This window comes from Strongylocentrotus purpuratus, unplaced genomic scaffold, assembly GCF_000002235.5.
Source record: "Strongylocentrotus purpuratus isolate Spur 01 unplaced genomic scaffold, Spur_5.0 spur5_scaffold_14, whole genome shotgun sequence".
NCBI lineage: Eukaryota > Metazoa > Echinodermata > Echinoidea > Camarodonta > Strongylocentrotidae > Strongylocentrotus > Strongylocentrotus purpuratus.
This window is the reverse complement of record NW_022145599.1, coordinates 6,127,940-6,147,036: the sequence shown is the minus strand read 5'-3', so window position 1 is coordinate 6,147,036 and position 19,097 is coordinate 6,127,940. Positions and strand designations below refer to the sequence as shown.

Here is a 19,097-nt window from a genome sequence, read left to right as displayed (position 1 = left end):
GAGCGAAATTGAAGGGATAGAATGGTATTAAAATCAATAAAACGATAATGCATGTATAATAAAATACGTATATAAAGCACAAATTAAGTGTATAACTGTATATACATGTATATGCATATATGATAAATATTATAATGAATATACGCCTACATGTAAGTATTAGGATGAATAACTTGATAAACAATACGAAGTCTCTTGCCAGTTTTTCTAGAAATGAAAGTCAGTGTCTATATTAATTGGAGTTTTGCTTTAAAATCCAATTGGTTTGTATGAATAAGATTGTCAGTCATAATGCCATGTTATACATTCGCATGTGGTTGAGCATTATCACTCTGGTAAGTGCAGTGGAATTTTTAGCATAGGGTGAAATTAGCTTGCATCCCTCCTGCTAGAATTCTTAATCATTCCTTCATTCATGCAATCAATACCAAAATGAATGTTCAAGATAATTTGAATTTCGGCAATAAAGCCAGAACATACCAAAATCTTGTAAAATTATGCTCCGTCCCATCTACTGCATTTTGTATATTTTGTTATTTAATCATTTAGGATAATCACTGACTCTTACATCAGTATTTTGGGTTTGCACCAATGTTGTATTATTTCTGATGTAAGCAAATATGTATATCCATCAGACGGATACATAACCTACAAATAATATATATATATATTAATATGTAGGCCTATATGTTACAACTTTTTAAATTAAGCTTTATAAAAACTAATTTTGGAGTCACATCAATTTCGTGGAGAAAAAAAAAAAAAACGCTAGAGTATGTATTTTCAAGTGTCTGTTGATAATAAAGAGTCTGTATTCCCCGCTCGTTTCGGTCGTTCGCAACATTTAGAAATATGATGATTTTAGGCATCGAAGTGCCTTCACAGATTCGTATTTAGGCAACGGGGTGCCCAAATATCCTTCTACTTGACAGCGAGGTGACCGTACTATCTCATATCTTTTAGATCAGAATATCGAAATTTTATTTTTTACCACTTTCGTTGAAGATAATTCTGGGCAACGACATCCCAATCATATCCTCATATCCCTGTATCGAGGTGACCGAATAGGCCTTTGTGAATTTTGTATTCATTTACATTTGGCACCGAGGTGCCCGCATACATTATTTTATATCTTATCTATAGTGTGATGATTACAAAATATTATTTTTTTACCGCATTGAAAATTTTCCTTCTTCGCTCGCTCACAAAATGTTGAAACAATTTTAAAACAGAGTAAAGCAAAATAAATCTGTGATTTAGGGATTAAAGGGTGACGTGAAACTAAAAATAACGGTGAAACCCTTACAGCTGTGATAAACTATTTTTAGGATAAATAGGAAAGGACATGAAAAGATATTTTTATGATTCTTGATTCATTACAATGTTACGTACATTGTGTACTTTGTCCGATGTAATTACCATAAAAATAGTATACGAATATACACTGTCTTGAGAGGTTCTGGTTAAAACTTTGCGCAAGAGGTGACTCCGATAGTACTATTTGAGTCACCGAGGCCCATAGTTTTAACCAGTACCTGGACAAGAAGGCATAGTTTATTTATTTTATATCCCGCATCAAACAATTATTTTAAAAAAATGAAAAAATAACAATTTTTTGAAGAAAAAGAATTATTGAAATTTAATCAAAATAAAATGTTAAAAATAACAATTTGTATTTAAAAATTTAAAAAAAAGAAAGATATTTAATACAGATTTGAAGGAGAAGAAAAAAATGTAAACTCCCAAATAGTACTTTTTCAGAGCAACCTTAAATTTGAATTGAAATTGAATTGAATAGTTCAAATATTTCTAGTCACTTGACAAGCTCTCAATCAATCAGAGCCAATTCATTTTTATGCAGGATATAATAATGACATAATGTAAATAAGATTATTTATCTCCGCTTATGATTTTAAATAATAAGGACATACGTAATGCGAAACCTGCAGCACTTAGCAGAAAGGAAATAAGAAATGATGACTATGCTATATTTATCTTATTAGAGAGCTATTTATAACTCTTAAATACAATATATTTAAAGGCAGTTGAGTGTCCGTGCCGTAATTCTAGATGTCCTTGTAAATAGTGCGAATTTGCATAAGGATCAGCGGGAAGAATCGATGCGATTGGTTCTCGGTATGATTTATGGGATGGAATTATAGAGTGAAGAACTTCTTACAGCAGAAGTACGACGTTATTTCCATTCCTCCATTGTACTTGCTCTTAATCATGTTCATGTGACATGTGAGGAGACTTTCATTCGCTGTGGAAAACTGTAACTATTGAGGCATTGTTTTACCTAGCCTTCCCGAGTTAATGCTGGACCTATTGTTATTTAATAAAGATACGTAGACGATTTTGAAGAAAATAATAATACTCTTTGAGATATTAGAATCGCTATCCAGACGACCCTTATCCTTCAACGTAATACCAGGTCAATCCCATCATGGGAAATCATTACTCTCTGTCTAACCAGCGTGGTGAAACTACTCCTCTGATAGATGAGCATCTATATGACAGGTCAAGCATTGAATTAAACACAGTATGTTATCCCCAACCAAATGAGAGACGGCTTAAGAGACGCTGGAGAGACACTTACCCCTTACCACCCGTCGTCCAAGTCACCCTGGGACTCCTCGGCCTCTGGAGTCCACTGCGGAGAACCAAATCGCCTGAGACGATAATACAACATTCCATTAATCTTGAGGAAATATTGACATACAATGACGACAGAGACCAGGGAGAAGACTCGGATGATGGTTCGTCGCAAGAATACGTCGATAAAAACAGTAACAAAAATGACTACAGTCACGACAGCGACGGCGACGTGGGAGATTGGTCAACGAAAGCACGGGTTCGAGACCGGAATTGTAAGTATCGATTTCAAAGACAGAAATATGTTGGACGGCTCAAACATAGTATGGAGTGCTTCACTGTTCTTCATTGATTATAGTCCATAATTAAATTGAATGAGGGGGCATCTTATTGACACCGTTGTTTATTCATTAGGGTTCCCTTTTGCATTCATATGTAAATGTGTTTGAATGTCCGTTGAATTGCTGTTTTGTATTGATATAAAGAATGAGATTTTCTCATTTAAAAAAGTGGGGAAAATAGTGATAATGGGAATACAACGATTAACACATCGGGCTCGTTTCTATTAAAATACGATTTGTTTTCTTCTTCTTCTCAGACATCACATCTCGTAAGTCATTTTCGTTACGAACGTGTGACCTATCACTTCAAATTGACGTCTTCTGATTGTAAAGCTCATTGTATCTCAGACATGAATAGATTTTTCCCCCGAACTTTTAATTCACGGATTATGCGAAATTCATATCTCGACGATACAAAAAATAAATAATACGGTTTCATTTATTGATGGTTTGGTATATAAATACATATCGCCTCGACAACACATACTCTGGCAACAATTACTCTACGGCTAATAACGTGCTCTAATCCCATGCCTAACTTCAACCGTGCATCGAACTCAACCCCTAACCTAAAACCCGAGTTAAGGAACCCTAAATCCCTAATACAATCATGATTTATATCTTTGACGAAATAAAGATTGATAGTCGCTGGACATATTATATCGGAGGAGCTCTCTGGTTATAGCCAGTACGCCCTTCATCTTTGGGAAAGTCACAAGATATCACGCTTCTAATAAAAATAAAAACTTCACTTCACTTTATATAAGCGTAAATTTTATCCATGGAATTGACCCATTACAAAGAAGGCCTATTCCATATTTCTTTATCATGATAATTTAAATGATGAGAGGGAGACGATGGCTCGGTAACTTGCTGGAGTGCTCTCCGTTTTCCATTATCGAGCAATATTATTTAACGAAAATGCTTATCGATCCTACACTCTTAATGCAAGTTTTTAAAATTGGATTTGAAAAAAAGAATTTTCATTTCAATGGCTCAATCATTAAACCACTATCTAAGCCCCATAGCATTGGCATGATTTCGGCGCCAGGGCTGTTTTGGGGCATCTTAAGTAGACCCCACCATTCCCTAAATTCTTGAAACGGCACTAGAAAACTGATTTTTCTTCTTCCCATTAATTAGATTATCGCTAGCTTTATAAGCGGCTCAATCTTAACATGCTATGACTTAGACTGAGAGAAGTAACGTGATGTAAATGGACTATCACATCAAGACGTGCCCTAACTTAATCTTACCAGACCAGTTTTTCTATAGTTCTTTTAGTTAAACTCCCAAGTGAGTAGGTTGCATATTTTTGCAAGAATCCCAGTAAAGAAACGTTTTCTTGTTTCAGATACCATGCTAGGTATTGTAAGAAGAAGAAAAAATCATCTTAATCGTATTCATTTGATTATTTTCTTTTACAGGTTGGGTGAAAACCTTTAACATTTGCGCCTTCTTGTACCTCCTTTTACCGTGCTGCCTGATGACGTATGATTTTCAGAGCTACATGAAGTTCTACTGGGGCAAGAAAGAAGAATTTCTTCATCTGGTTGCATACTTTACGTACCTCTTTCAAATCATGGTCATACCTTTCTGGTGTTTCTACGCGCGAATTCTCTACCTCACCCTTGGTCGCCGTTATCGAGAAGGATATCCACTTTGCCGATCCTTTCTTTCGACACGCGTAGCGATTCTGAGGAATTCACGTTTTGGCGCCAAAGGTCTATCCTGGTTTCGGCTGATTTTCTTTCTTGCATGGCCAGTAACAAATGCTATGCTTCGCTTTGTCAATGACTACTATTTTCAATCTTGTTCTACCCTAACAACATATAAAGAAATAACACACTGGTGTGCTTTTCTTGGCTATATCTTTTATGGTTGTTTTTGTTATCTCATCTATATCGAACGTATTTCGTTTGAATGCGAAGTCCGTCATATTTCTGCTTTCGCCCGCAAACAGGCATCGGTTAAAAATATCGATCGAGTGTACAGAAGAATATCCCGACTTTACGCGCAGTACAACGTACTACGTCGACCCATCAGGAGATGGATGGCTTTCACCATGGTTGTTGCGACTTGGGGACTGACCGCTCATATTCTTTGGAATTATCTCGTTTTTAGTGATAAAAATATTGACGTTCGGAACCTCCCCAAATTACTTTTCCTCAATGTCTTGATCGGCTCACAGAAAATCATGTTCTTCGTCGTCCCGTGCGTTGCGATTGGTGGGCTAAACCTGGAGCACGTTTGGAAGCGATTCAGGTACGAAATCGCAAAGCATCGACAGCACGTCCACGAAACTTACTGGACAGCCATCAATAGATACCTACATGAGATCAATGTAGATCGCTCCGGTGATCTTACCCCTACACTTATCTTCAGTGCTATAGGGTTTTATTTGGGACATATGGGTGAAAACGACCAGGAGCACACAAGGTGGAACTATCCGCCGGCGGACTGCAATCATACATATCATAGGAGAGCCTAGATGTGTCGCTATCCAGATTTTTAAATGCTTGACTGGAAGTGCGATGGTCAAGGGTTCGAGTTCCGGCGTGACACTAGTTTCTATAGAAAGACATTAATCGACCGATGAACTCTGCACCCATTCGTTAAATAGGTATATCTATCGGTAGGACGGATTTCCTTGAATGCTGTGAACACGTCAGTCGTCGATAGTCTAGCTCGGACCGGGGTTATGGTCAACCGCTTTTGAGCACTTTGCTGGTGAATATTAGCTCTATAAACATATCCTGTTATTTATAGTAAAAGTAGTAAGTGTAGTAGTATAGATGTAATAGTAGTAGTAGAAGTCGTGAAGGTAATAGTAGTTCCATTGTGCACGTAGGTTGGTTTGTAAAGTTGAATTGAAATGAATTGAACTTTATTTGATTCCAATCACAGTAAAAATGACATTATACATTGTTGTAAGACATAGGCAAAGAAATACATTGAAATACATATATATACATTAGAAAAAGAAAAAGAAAGTGATTGTTTAGTGGTAGGGATAGGGGCGTGGTCTTCGATAGGCCTCCAATATTCAAGGGGTGTGACACACGCATCAGTCAGAGACAAATACGTCGCATGTGATACGTGCTAGTTGATCCCATAATTTTGGAGGAAGTGGATGGATCATGAAAAAGGTCCCCCAAATTGTTGATAAATGGTTCTGTACAAAATAATAATAATCAAAAAGTTCAACGGAAGATATTGCCAATCGCACAGAAACACAGAAAGGACGGTTATTAGATTTAAAGTTTGTTCATTAGGTAACTGAGTTATGAATCATGCATAAAGCTGTTTAAATGTGCACCTTGTTTTAGAAGATGGTAGATTAATAAGTTGTTTTAAAGGAAGAGAGACCTCGACAAATCATTCCCAGTGTCGGTTGAACTCCTGGAACAACACCTGTTGAAAACAATGTGGGGCATTATCAATCCTGTCACGCATTTATAACTGCTTCAAAAAATATGAACAGTGATAATACTGAACAATAGGTCAGTTCTTGTATAATGCATTTTACGTTTGAAAATGTTCTTTACCATGATACCATCAACACCAACCTCCTTAACACCATTACATCCACCATCGTCACCACCATCACCATCATCAACTAAACACTCAAACCACTCAAACAGCTTAAAAGGTGTGTCAGATTTTTAAATATTTTTTAATTGCTATTCCTGAATTTGAACGCGTAAAGCACTATTATTCTTTTTTCCCCCGACTGTGGCTCCCGACCTTGAAAATTCCATTTTAAAACTTCCTCATTTATTCACTCATTCTTCTTCTGACTCCCAATCTTTACCTTTTCATCCTACTTCTCTTTTTCCTTACATCCATCATCTATATCATTTCATTGTTTATGTATGTATACTTTGCTTTACGTGATACTTGCTTTTCGATATTTCTTCTGAAATCATTATACTTCTACCTGATTTTGAATGACACTGTGTCGAAATGATTTCGAGGAGCTTAAATTAAACTCTACAAGCTATGCTTTTGACGTTTCTTTTTCACATGTAATTTTGAAATAATCTCGTGTAAATGCAATATAAACTTATGCTGTGTAAATGTCTTTATAGTGTTCATGAATATCAATTTGTTGAATATGCTATGTTTTGTTAATGTATTTTTGTTCATGTAAAATAAAAGAAACTAAACTGAAACTGAGTTGAACTGAAATCACAACCACCTCCTTTACTTACCTCCCATCTTCGGTGTCTTTCTCCTAAGTTTATTCATGAGTTCAGATCACACGGTACTTTGTGCTTCGTCACACTCCTGGGGGCGTTTCACAAAGCCTTTTTTCAATGACAAATGACAAAAATCAGTGACAAATCTGCTGATAACCAATCGGAAGCAAGGATTTCAGTATCTTATAACAAAACCTGTCTTGTGAAACGCCCACCAGCTGCCATTTTCAATCGGTAATACAACAAGAGTGGATATAAGTAGGGATGCAGAGAGAGAGAGAGAGGAGAGAGAAAGAGAGAGAGAGAGAGTGAAAAAAAAGCAGGAATAATCAAGAGAGGAGAGGGGGAAGAACTTGAGAAAGAGAGAGAGAGAGTGAAAAAAAAGTTTCAGGAGAAAAGGAAATGAGAAGGGAATGTGAAATATAATGATTGTCCAATAATTGGGTCGTTTATTTCCGGTTCCAGCACCCCTAAAAGCCCGCTGACGCCGAATTTGAAGACCCCCCCCCCCCCACCTTCCCCTGGTTTGTTTTGTTCTTGGTCTCTCTCTCTCTCTCTCTCTCTCTCTCACATGGAAACCAACTCCCACCACCCCCACCTCCTACCTTCACACACATATTTGTGGTAGCCTTCAAATTTGCAAACGATTTTTTAGTTTCGCATGTGTTTTCGACATCTCGCAAGAAAGTGTCGAATCATCTCATTGGTATAACTTCTTCTTTCGCTATAATGATTTATGATGAAGAAAAAGAATGTTAAGAATAATATGATTTGTGCAAATTGTTATGATAAACAATTACTGTGATTATGATAAATTCTTCTACAAGTGGGATTACCTCTTTAGTTGACTCAAACAAGAGACATAAACGCTTATTAAAAGAATAATTATGGTGAATACCCTTACAGCTGTGATAAACTATTTTTTAGAAAAGTCAGAAAACTACTGTTTTCCTGAAATCATATTCCACCGCAACGTAGAAGTAAATAAATGTGCATAAAGAAAAGAAAATGGACTTGAAAAGACCTATTTTATGATTCATTACAATGAAACATTGTGAAATTTGTCCGATGTAATTCCCCTAACTAGTATTACATAATGTAACTGTGATTAATAATCCCTGGTTCCTAATTCAAGTGAGGTGATTTTTTTAAATAATAATAATGACATACGTAATGTGAAACCTGCACCACTCTGCAGGAAGGAAATTATGTCTCTGTAATATGTATTTAATTGCTAATGAGCAGTAAGATACTATTTATAACTCTCGAATAATATATCATATGACAGATGAGTTTCCGTGCCGTAATTCTAGATGTCCTTGAGAAAACTGCTAATTTGCATAATCATTAGCTGGAAGATTCGATGCGATTGGTTCTCGGTATTGTTTATGGGTGGGAATTACAGAGTGAAGAACGTCTTACAGGAGAGGTGTCACGTTCTTGTCATTCTCCCAGTTCACTTGCTCTAAATCACGTTCATAATAAAACATGTGAAGGGACGTACGTTCGGTGTTGAAAACTGTAACTATTGAGACGTTGTTTTACTTAGCTCCTCTGAGTTGAGGATACAGACGAAGAACTTTCTACCGTGCTGGACCTGTTGTTATTTAATAGGGCTACGTAGGGGATTTTGAACAAATTACAAACACTCTTTGAGACATTAGAATCGCTATCCAGACGACCCTTCTCCTTCAACGTAATATCAAGTAAATCTCATCATGCATAACTACTTCCTGTCTATTCGGCGTGATGAAACTACTCCCCTGGTAGAGGATCATCTATTTGACAGTTCAAGCATTGAATCAAGCACATGTTATCCCCAATCAAATAAGATACGTCTTAAAAGTCGTTGGAGAGATAATTACCCCTTACCACCCGTCGTCCAAGTAACACTGGGACTCCTCGGCCTCTGGAGTCCACTGCGGAGAACCCATTCACCTTCGACAATATCGCAATATCCCAATAACATTGAAGAAGTATTGACAAACAAGGACGACAGAGACCAGGGAGAAGACTCGGATGACGGTTCGACACAAGAATACGTCGATAAAAACGGGAAAAGATACGACTACAGTCATGACAGCGTCGACGCCGTCGGAGATCGGCCAAGAAAAGCACGGGCCAAAGATCGAAATTGTAAGTATCTATTGCACAGACAAAAATATGTTGGACAAATGGTGTGTTTCGCTGTTCTTCATTGCTATCCACATTTAATTTAAATTAGGGAATATAAAATATAGTATGGGGTGACCTTTCCGGTTGCATTTATTTGATGATTTGGTATATAAATACATATCGTATCGGCAACACATACTCTGGTGACAATTATTCTACAGTCAATATCCTGCTCTAAACCATTCCTTACTTCAACCGTGCACCGAACTCAACCCCTAACCCTAACCCAAAACCCGAGTTACAAAACACTGACCCTAATACAATCATTTACTTTATCTTTGACGATATAAAGACCAGAGTAATAGTTGCCGGATCATAATCGGAGGAGCTCTTTGGTTAGCCACGCCCTTCATCTTTGAGAAAGTCACAAGATATCACGCTTATATTAATTAATTTTACTAAACGTGATATAAGCGTCAATTTTATCCATGGAATTTTTTCATTTACAAAAGTCTATTCTAATTTTAGTTCTTGATCATGACAACTAAAATTATAAGAGGGAGACAATGACTGGGTAACTTGCTGGAGTGTGTGTGTGTGGGTGTGTGTGTGTGTGTGTGTAATTGGGTTTTTACAGACGTGTATCAAACACATGATTATTCACGATTATTCACGAAAGACGTGACTCAGTTTCGAAACGGGGTCGCCTGAGTCAGTTTGTAGGCGAAGACAGAGAGCTGACCAAGTGAACGTGCCGCTAGACCAACTCACATCTCCAGAGTGCTCTCTATTGAGTCTGTTTTGCAATATAATTATAGCAACGTTATTCAACTAAATCTATTTCCAATTTGGTATCGTATAACACACAAGTTGTATATTCACAGAACTAATGCTTATCGAACCTACACTCTTAGTGCAACTTTTTAAAATTGGATTTGAAATTAGAATTTTCAATTCAATGGCTCGATCCACACTTCACGACTGTTCGAACCCCCTAGCATTGGCATGATTTGGGCGTCAAGACTTTTTTTTGGGGGGGGGGGGCAGTAGACCCCCTCCCTTCCCTAAATTCTGGATACGGCACTAGTCAACTTATTGTTTTGTTTTCCTTAATTGAATTATCGTTGGCTTTACTAGCGGATCAATGTGTACATGCTGCCTGTGAGATCACGTAAAGGCGTCCAAGTATATCTCACCATGCCTCTGTTTTATATAATCCTTTTAATTTAAACTCCAAAATAGGTAAGTTTGATATTATTGCAAGAATCCCAAGAAAGAAACAAATTCTCGATTTAGATACCGGTATTAAAAAGAAAGAAAAATCCTTTCATCATAATCGTTTTACTTTTTATTATTATCTTTTACAGGTTGGGTGATAACTTCTAACATTTGCGCCTTCTTGTACCTCCTTCTATCGTGCTGCCTGATGACGTATGATTTTCGGAGATACATGGGGTTCTACAGGGGCAAGAAAGAAGATGTTCTTCATCTGGTGTCATACTTCACGTACCTATTTCAAATCATGGTCATACCTTTCTGGTGTTTCTACGCGCGAATTCTCTATCTGACCCTTGGTCGCCGTTATCGAGAAGGATATCCCCTTTGCCGATCCTTTCTTTCGACACGCGTAGCGATTCTGAGGAATTCACGTTTTGGCGCCAAAGGTCTATCCTGGTTTCGACTGATTTTCTTTCTTGCATGGCCAGTAACAAATGCCATGCTTCGCTTTGCCAATGACTACTATTTTCGATATTGCTCTTTCGTCACATTATATAAAGAAATAACACACTGGTGTGCTTTTCTTGGCTATATCTTTTATGGTTGTTTTTGTTATCTCATCTATATCGAACGTCTTTCGTTTGAATGTGAAGTGCATCAGATTTCTGCTTTCGCCCGCGAACAGGCATCGGGAAAGAATATCGATCAAGTACGCAGAAGAATATCCCGATTTTACGCGCAGTACAACGTACTACGTCGACTGATCAGGACATGGATGGCTTTCACCATGGTTGTTGCGACTTGGGGACTTACCGCTCATATTCTATGGAATTATCTCGTTTTCAGTGATAAAAATATTGACCTTCAGAACATCCCCATATTACGTTTCCTCAATGTCGTGGTCAGCTCACAGAAAATCATGTTCTTCGTCGTGCCGTGCGTTGCGATTGGAGGTTTAAACCTGGAGCACGTCTGGAAGCGATTCAGGAACGAAATCGCAAAGCATCGACAGCACGTCCACGATGGTTACTGGACAGCAATCAATAGATACCTACATGAGATCAATGTAGATCACTCCGGTGATCTTACCCCTACACTTATCTTCAGTGCTATAGGGTTTTATTTGGGACATATGGGGGACAACGACCAGGAGCACACGAGGTGGAACTATCCACCGGCGGACTGCAATCATACACGGTAGAGGCGACGCTGTCTAGATGTTTAAATACTTGACTGGAAGGGCGAAGGTCATGGGTTCGAGTTCCGGCGTGACACTAGTCTCTATAGAAAGACAAAACGACTTTTTACCACGTATACTCTCCTCCCATTCGTTAGGAAAGTTTACCTATGAATGCGGTGTACACAGTCATCGATAACCAGCTTGAACCTGTGTATTTGTCAACCGCTTTTGAGCACCATGGTCATTATGAGCGCTATAAACATATCCAGTTAGTAATAATATTACTACTAGTAGTAGTAGCAGCTTTAGTAGTATAGATGTAGTAGAAGTAGTAGTCGTGGTGATGGTAGGAGTAGTAGTAATACTAGGTCCATTTTTCACGTAGGGCTGTTTGTAAAGTGGTTATTCAGTGGTAGGGATAGGGGCGTGGTCTTCGATAGGCCTCCAATATTCGAGGGTTGGGGCACACGCATCAGTCGGAAACAAATGCATCGCACGTGATACGTGCCATTTGATCCAAAAATATTTTGGAGGAAGTAGATTGATCTTGAAGAAGTTCCCCCAAAATTGTTGATAGATGGTTCTGTACAAAATGTAAATTATCAAAAAGGTCAAAGGAGGATATTGACAATTTCAAAGAAACATACAAATGACGCTTATTAGATTTAACATTTATACATTAACTAATTAAGTTATAAATCATGCATGAAACTGTTTAAAGTTGCACTTTGTTCTTCTTTGTGGTATATCAAGAAGTAATTTTAAAGGCCCACTGTACTTATTGTAGCTACTTGTTCCCTCTATATAAAAAACAATGCCTAATCGGTGCCTGTTGGTCCCCCATGATCCTCTTTTCCTTATGTTAATTGAGAGCTGAGTTTATGAGATAGCCACCTGTCAGTGACCTCGCTGGGAGGTCTAATTCGTCCTGTCCACACTAGTACAGACGCGCTTTAAAGTAAGAACTACCTTAACAAATCATTACCACTGTCGGTCGGAATCTTAGAACTACACCTATGAATGTATATGCTGCTCTGAATGATAGAAAATATATCCAGTAAAGATTGTTATGATAATGTGAATACATTAAATCAACCATTAAAATCAAAATTGGAAATATGTTTGTTTCAGGAAAAAGAAGTCTCCTAGGATTTGGGTAAAACATGTAAGTTCATGTTACTTGCTAGAGCTCATGTAAGATTACAGAAGGATAAGTGCGAAGTGATAATGGTGAGTTATTTTGTAGAAAGAAAAAGCTGGCATTATGTCCATTTAGCTTTACTCATAATTACAATTGCGTAGACATGTTGCGTACGGCATCGCAAACATGATGAACTTTGAAGGGGTAATATTTTGATCGCAGGAGGGGAACATTTTCTTGCTGTTGAAAACAATGTGGGGGTTTTATCAATACTGTCCAACATTTATTACTACTTCGCTAAAATTGTTTTAAAGTATGTTATGTGTTAGCAAAGAAAATAATACTGAGCTGGAAGAGTTGATGAATACTTGACTTTTTTTTAGCAAATGTAATTTTGTATTCAATCATTGAGTGAAAAATGCAAATATGTATTGAAATTATGGAAATAAACACCTCGGTTGAGGGAAAGAGAGGGAAAAAACAAAACACGACTGCACAAAATATGAACAGTGATCATACAGTAGGAAAGTTCTTGTATAGTTCATTTTACTTTTGAAAATGGTCTTAACCACCATCACACCCACCACCACCATCACCATCACCACTACCACAACCACCACCTAACCTCCCACCTTCAGTTTCTTCCTCATAAGTTTGTGAAAGAGTTCAGATTACACGATATTTTGTGCTTCGTCACACTCATGCTATTTTCGATTGGTAATAAAACAAGAAATGAAACAAATTCAGGTCTACAATGCTTTCTTCGTTTATCTATTAAGTTGGAGAAAAGAAAGGAAATGATATTCAAAGCGCGAGGGAAGAAAAAAAGTGGAGTGGATAGGAATGGGAATACAGAGAGAGAGAGAGAGAGAGAGAAAGAGAGAAAAGCAGGAATAATCGAGAAAAGATAGGGGAAAGAACTGGAGAGAGAGAGCGAGAGAGAGAAAGAGAGAGAGAGGGATAGAGAGAGAGAGAGAGAAGACAAACAGTTAAGGAGAAAGGAAAGTGAAAAAGGAATAAATGTGAAATATAATGATTATCCAATCGGGTCGTTGATTTCCGCTTCAAGCACAATTGAACAGTGGCGGATCTAGGGGGCCCCCCTTCCCCGGGGAAAAACAGGTACAAACACGTCAATTTTACCTTTTTTGGAGATGGGCCCCCTCCCCTGGTGGTCAAGGGGGGGGGGAGGGGTGCGAATTTTCACATTTTCGAGGGCCAACAAAAAAAGGTGTCCACCCCCCCCCCCCCCCGATTATTCACCGGCTGGCTGTTTCACCGCTAAATATTTTCTCACGAATTGGGCCCCCTCCCCTGCCGCCGGCTGGATCCGCCCCTGCAATTGAAAGCCAGCTGACGCCTCATTTTGAACCCCTCCCCCTTAAACAAAATGTCAGTGAAACTACAAGTCACTCCTCTTTATAAAAGGATACCAATGAAGCTTTCTGGGTGGCCATCGAAAGTTATCTGTATAAGATAAGTGTGGATCATTCCGGTGGTGACACCCCTACTCATATCTTCGGCTCTATTGGGTTTTTATCTGGGTTTGTACCTTGGGAGTAGTATGATCCCGCAACTCTGCAACACATCTCTTCAACACAATGAATAGTCGAGAAGGTTCTCTAGAATGAAATATTAGATTTTAAAATCAATAGTCGAGAAGGTTCTCTACGAGAAACAGTTCTTGTATTTATATACCACCGAAATACTAACATCACATGTGCAAGAGAAAATTAATCTTGAAACATAACATTTTGTTCTCGGTCTCTCTTTCTCTTTATCTCATCCTAATATGCACATCAATTCCAACGCCGACCCCCCCCCCCCCTCACATACACAAACACAAATTGGTGGTACTAATATATTGGCAAACGAATCTTTAGTTTCTCGAGAGTGTTTCCGACATCTCACTGGTATTTAACTTCTTCTTTCTCTATTGTTGAAGAAAGAGAATGATATGATTGGTGCAAATCATTACATATAATAAAAAAACTTACTGCGATTGTGATAAATTCCTCTTCAATTGGGATTGCCTCTTTAGGCGACTTATACCAGAGTCCTGTGACCCGTTTCACAAAGCCTTATTTTCAATGACAATTCAGTCGACAAAAATCAGTGACAAATCTGCTGATAACCAACCAGATGCAAGGATTTCACTCGCTTTTAACACAAAACTGTCATTTGCGATGATGACATGTTTTGTGAAATGTTTTGTGAAATGAAGGTTTATTAATATAATGATAATGGTGAATATCCTTATAGCCTTATAGCTTTTTATGAGAAAAGTCAGAAAGCTTGTGTTTTTCTGAAATCATATTCAACAGCATACGTTGAAGTAAATTCATGTGTGTAAAGAAAAGGAAAAGGACATGAAAAGAAGTCTTAAGGATTCTTGATTCATAACGATGTCCGATGTACTTCCCCAACTATTATGACATATCATAACCAAGTTGAATTATCTCTGCTTCGTAGTTGAGATGATTTTTTTTAACAATAAGGACATACGCGAAGCGAAACCTGCAGCACCTCGTAAGAGGGAAACCAGAAATTATACCTCTACAATTATATATCTTATTACTTGAGAGCCAGTAACTATCTGTAGCACTCGAACACTATCCAATCAGGGAGGTGAGACTATTTGTCTGACCTCCCTGATCCAATCGCAGAAGGATTTCCTGTGCCATAATTATTATGTCCAATATACTGCTAATTTGCGTAATCATTCACCTGGAAGAATCGATGTGATTGGTTCTCGGTATGACTTATCTTATAATGACGTTATTACCATTCCTGAATTGCACTTGCTCTTATATATTCATGTTCATGTGACAACATGAAGAGACTTTCATTTGGTGGGGAAAACTGTTACTATTGAGGCATTGTTTTGCTTTGCCCTCCTGAGTTGATGATACCGACGAAGAACTTTCTATCTTGCTGCACCTGTTGTTATTTAATAGGGCTACGTAGGTGACTTTGAACATATTAAAAAGACTCTTTATTTGAGACATTAGAATCGCTATCCAGACGACCCTTCTCCTTCAACGTAATATCAAGTAAATCTCATCATGGATAATCATTACTCTCTGTCTATTCAGCATGATGACACTACTCCTTTGATAGATGATCATCTATTTGACAGTTCAAGCATTGAATCAAGCACATGTCATCCCCAATCAAATAAGAGACGTCTTAAAAGTCGTTGGAGAGATAATTACCCCTTACCACCCGTCGTCCAAGTAACACTGGGACTCCTCGGCCTCTGGAGTCCGTTGCTGAGAACCAAATCGCCTACGATGATAACACAACATTCCATTAAACATGAGGAAATATTGACATTCAACGACGAGAGAGAAGACTCGGATGAAAGTTCCTCGCAAGAATACGTCAATAAACACGGAAACAAATATGACTACAGTCACGACAGCGACGACGACGTCGGAGATCGATCAGCGAAAGCACGGGCTCAAGACCGAAAATGTAAGTGTCGATTTCAAAGACAACAATATTTTTGGCAAATTGGAAATTGTATGGAGTGTTTCACTGTTCTTCATTGATTATCATTGCTTTATCATGACAATTTAATTCAAAATGGGGGTGACTGATTAACTAGATTGCTCTCTATTTTGCATTATCTAGCAATGCTATTTAACGAAAATCTATTTCGATTGGTATCTGCATTATTTGCAAACTAATGCTTATCGATCCTACAGGCTTACTGCAATTTTTAAAAATTGGATTTGAAATTAGCATTTTCATTTCAATGGCGATTACATTTCGCCTGCGATTAGTCAACGGGGCCCGTATCCTGCCCGTATCCCCTTTTCTGTGCGGCCTCAGTGGGGAGGCAGGAGGCGGCCGTGAGATTTTCCGCGGCGACTACGATTTTGTTTCGCGGGGAGTTAAACAAATTTGAAAAATCGTAAGCCCGTAGCCAGTAGACATGTCGTAGGTGGCATTGCTCAATCCCCGCATGGGCATTGCGTGGAGGCCTCACGCTGATCGTGCAGCAAACGCGCGATTTTTCAGTGAATATGGGGGCAACAGACGCCGAAAAAAAGGCACGGAGTCTGCGCGGTCACCGCGCCTTCTCCGCGCAACCTCTGCACGGAAGCTGCACGAGCTCCGTGCGATTTTCGTGCGGAGGTTGCAGAGACTGGCGGGTGTTGCACTGAAATTGCACGATTTCCGTACAATCTCCGAGCAGCCTCTGTACGGATGTGTCCCGGTCTGCCCCCGAGGGCTAATGCAAGAAATGGCACGATGCTCGTAGATAATGTGAACACAAACATCGTAGCCCGGAGCCTCCTACGATGCCACCAAAATCGCAGAAAAATCGTAGACCAATATCGTGCGGCGCCCGGGCCAAATGTAATCCAGGCATAAGTAAGCATTAGCACAAGAATCACCAGAAAGATAAAACGAATTCTTGTTTTAGATACCATTCTTGTTTTAGATACCGGTCTAGGTTAGAGTAAGAAAAACAAATCCATGATTCACCATATTCTTAATAATATTCTTGTTTTCTTTTACAGGTTTGGTGATAACTTCCAACATTTGTTGTACCTCCTACTATCGTGCTGCCTGATGACGTATGATTTTCGGAGCTACATGGGGTTCTACTGGGGCAAGAAAGAAGAAGTTCTTCATCTGGTGTCATACTTCACGTACCTATTTCAAATCATGGTCATACCTTTCTGGTGTTTTTACGCGAGAATTCTCTACCTGACCCTTGGTCGCCGTTATCGAGAAGAATATCCACTGTGCCGATCCTTTCTTTCGACACGCGTTGCGATTCTGAAGAATTCACGTTTTGGCGCCAAAGGTCTATCTTGGTTTCGACTGATTTTCTTCCTTACATGGCCAGTAACAAATGCTATGCTTCGCTTTGTCAATGACTACTATTTTCGCTCTTGTTCTACCCTAACAACCTATAAAGAAATAACACACTGGTGTGCTTTCGTTGGCTATATCTTTTATGGTTGTTTTTGTTATCTCATCTATATCGAACGTCTCTCGTTTGAATGTGAAGTGCGTCAGATTTCTGTTTTCGCCCGCGATCAAGCATCTGGTAACAATATCGATCGAGTACGCAGAAGAATATCCCGATTTTACGCGCAGTACAACGTACTACGTCGACTCATCAGGAGATGGATGGCTTTCACCATGGTTGTTGCGACGTGGGGAATAACCGCTCATCTTGTTTGGAATTATCTCTTTTTCAGTGATAAAAATATTGACCATCGGAACCTCCCCATATTACTTTTCCTCAATGTTATGATCGGCTCACAGAAAATCATGTTCTTTGTCGTCCCGTGCGTTGCGATTGGAGGGCTAAACCTGGAGCACGTTTGGAAGCGATTCAAGTACGAAATCGCAAAGCATCGACAGCACGTTCACGATGCTTACTGGACAGCAATCAATAGATACCTACATGAGATCAATGTAGATCACTCCGGTGATCTTACCCCTACACTTATCTTCAGTGCTATAGGGTTTTATTTGGGAAATATGGGGGTAGATGACCAGGAGCACACGAGGTGGAACTATCCGCTGGCCGACTGCAATCATACAAGTAATTAATGGCACAGCCCACCAATGGTAGAGGTGTCACTGTCCAGATGTTTAAATACTTGACTGGAAATGCGAAGGTCCTGGGTTCGAGCTCTGGCATGACACAGGTCTCTATAGAAAGACATTATTCGACTTTTGCCACGTACTTTTGTAATCGTCGTTGTCAGTACTAGTCGTAGTAGTAGTTATTAATAGATGTGCAGTGCGTCCGGCCCAGAAAAACGAAACCGAGAATTATCGATCTGTTTTATCATAACTTAATCACAATCATAGTTAATAAATGACACATATTTGTAAAGCTTTCAATCTGTTTCAATCTTTCAGAGCAACATAGATGTACATACATGTAGTTATATAAACTGACACTGATATTCCTTTTTGTTTGTTATAGTCATTCTTCCTTTGAAAAAAAATTGTTTGGATCAAGCTTTGTCGGATTGAAACAAGGTGCAAGTTTAATAGTTTCATACATGATTTAAAACTCGTTACTAAATGCATAAACTTTGAATGTAATGACCGTGTTTCTAGGTTTCTTGTAATTTTCAATATGTTCCTTTGACTGTTGGTATAAAATAATATACATTTTGTACAGGATCATCTATCAAGAATTTTTTGGGGTAAACTTTTCATGATCCATCCACTTATTAATATTATGGGATCAATTGGTACGTATCACATAAGACCTATTTGTTTCTGACTGATGCGTGTGCACAACAACAGGTGTCCCACCCCTT

At 38.6% G+C, this 19,097-nt stretch overlaps 1 protein-coding gene across 1 annotated transcript; it reads left to right on the top strand.

Moving 5' to 3' along the window:
• The first annotated feature begins 8,445 nt into the window (after positions 1-8,445).
• Positions 8,446-13,523, top strand: LOC105442548. Its single transcript, XM_011674755.2, has 2 exons — positions 8,446-9,274; positions 10,621-13,523. Exons 1-2 carry the CDS (start codon positions 8,857-8,859, stop codon positions 11,670-11,672), a joined length of 1,470 nt encoding a protein of 489 aa, XP_011673057.2. The 5' UTR covers positions 8,446-8,856; the 3' UTR covers positions 11,673-13,523.
• Positions 13,524-19,097: the final 5,574 nt, after the last annotated feature.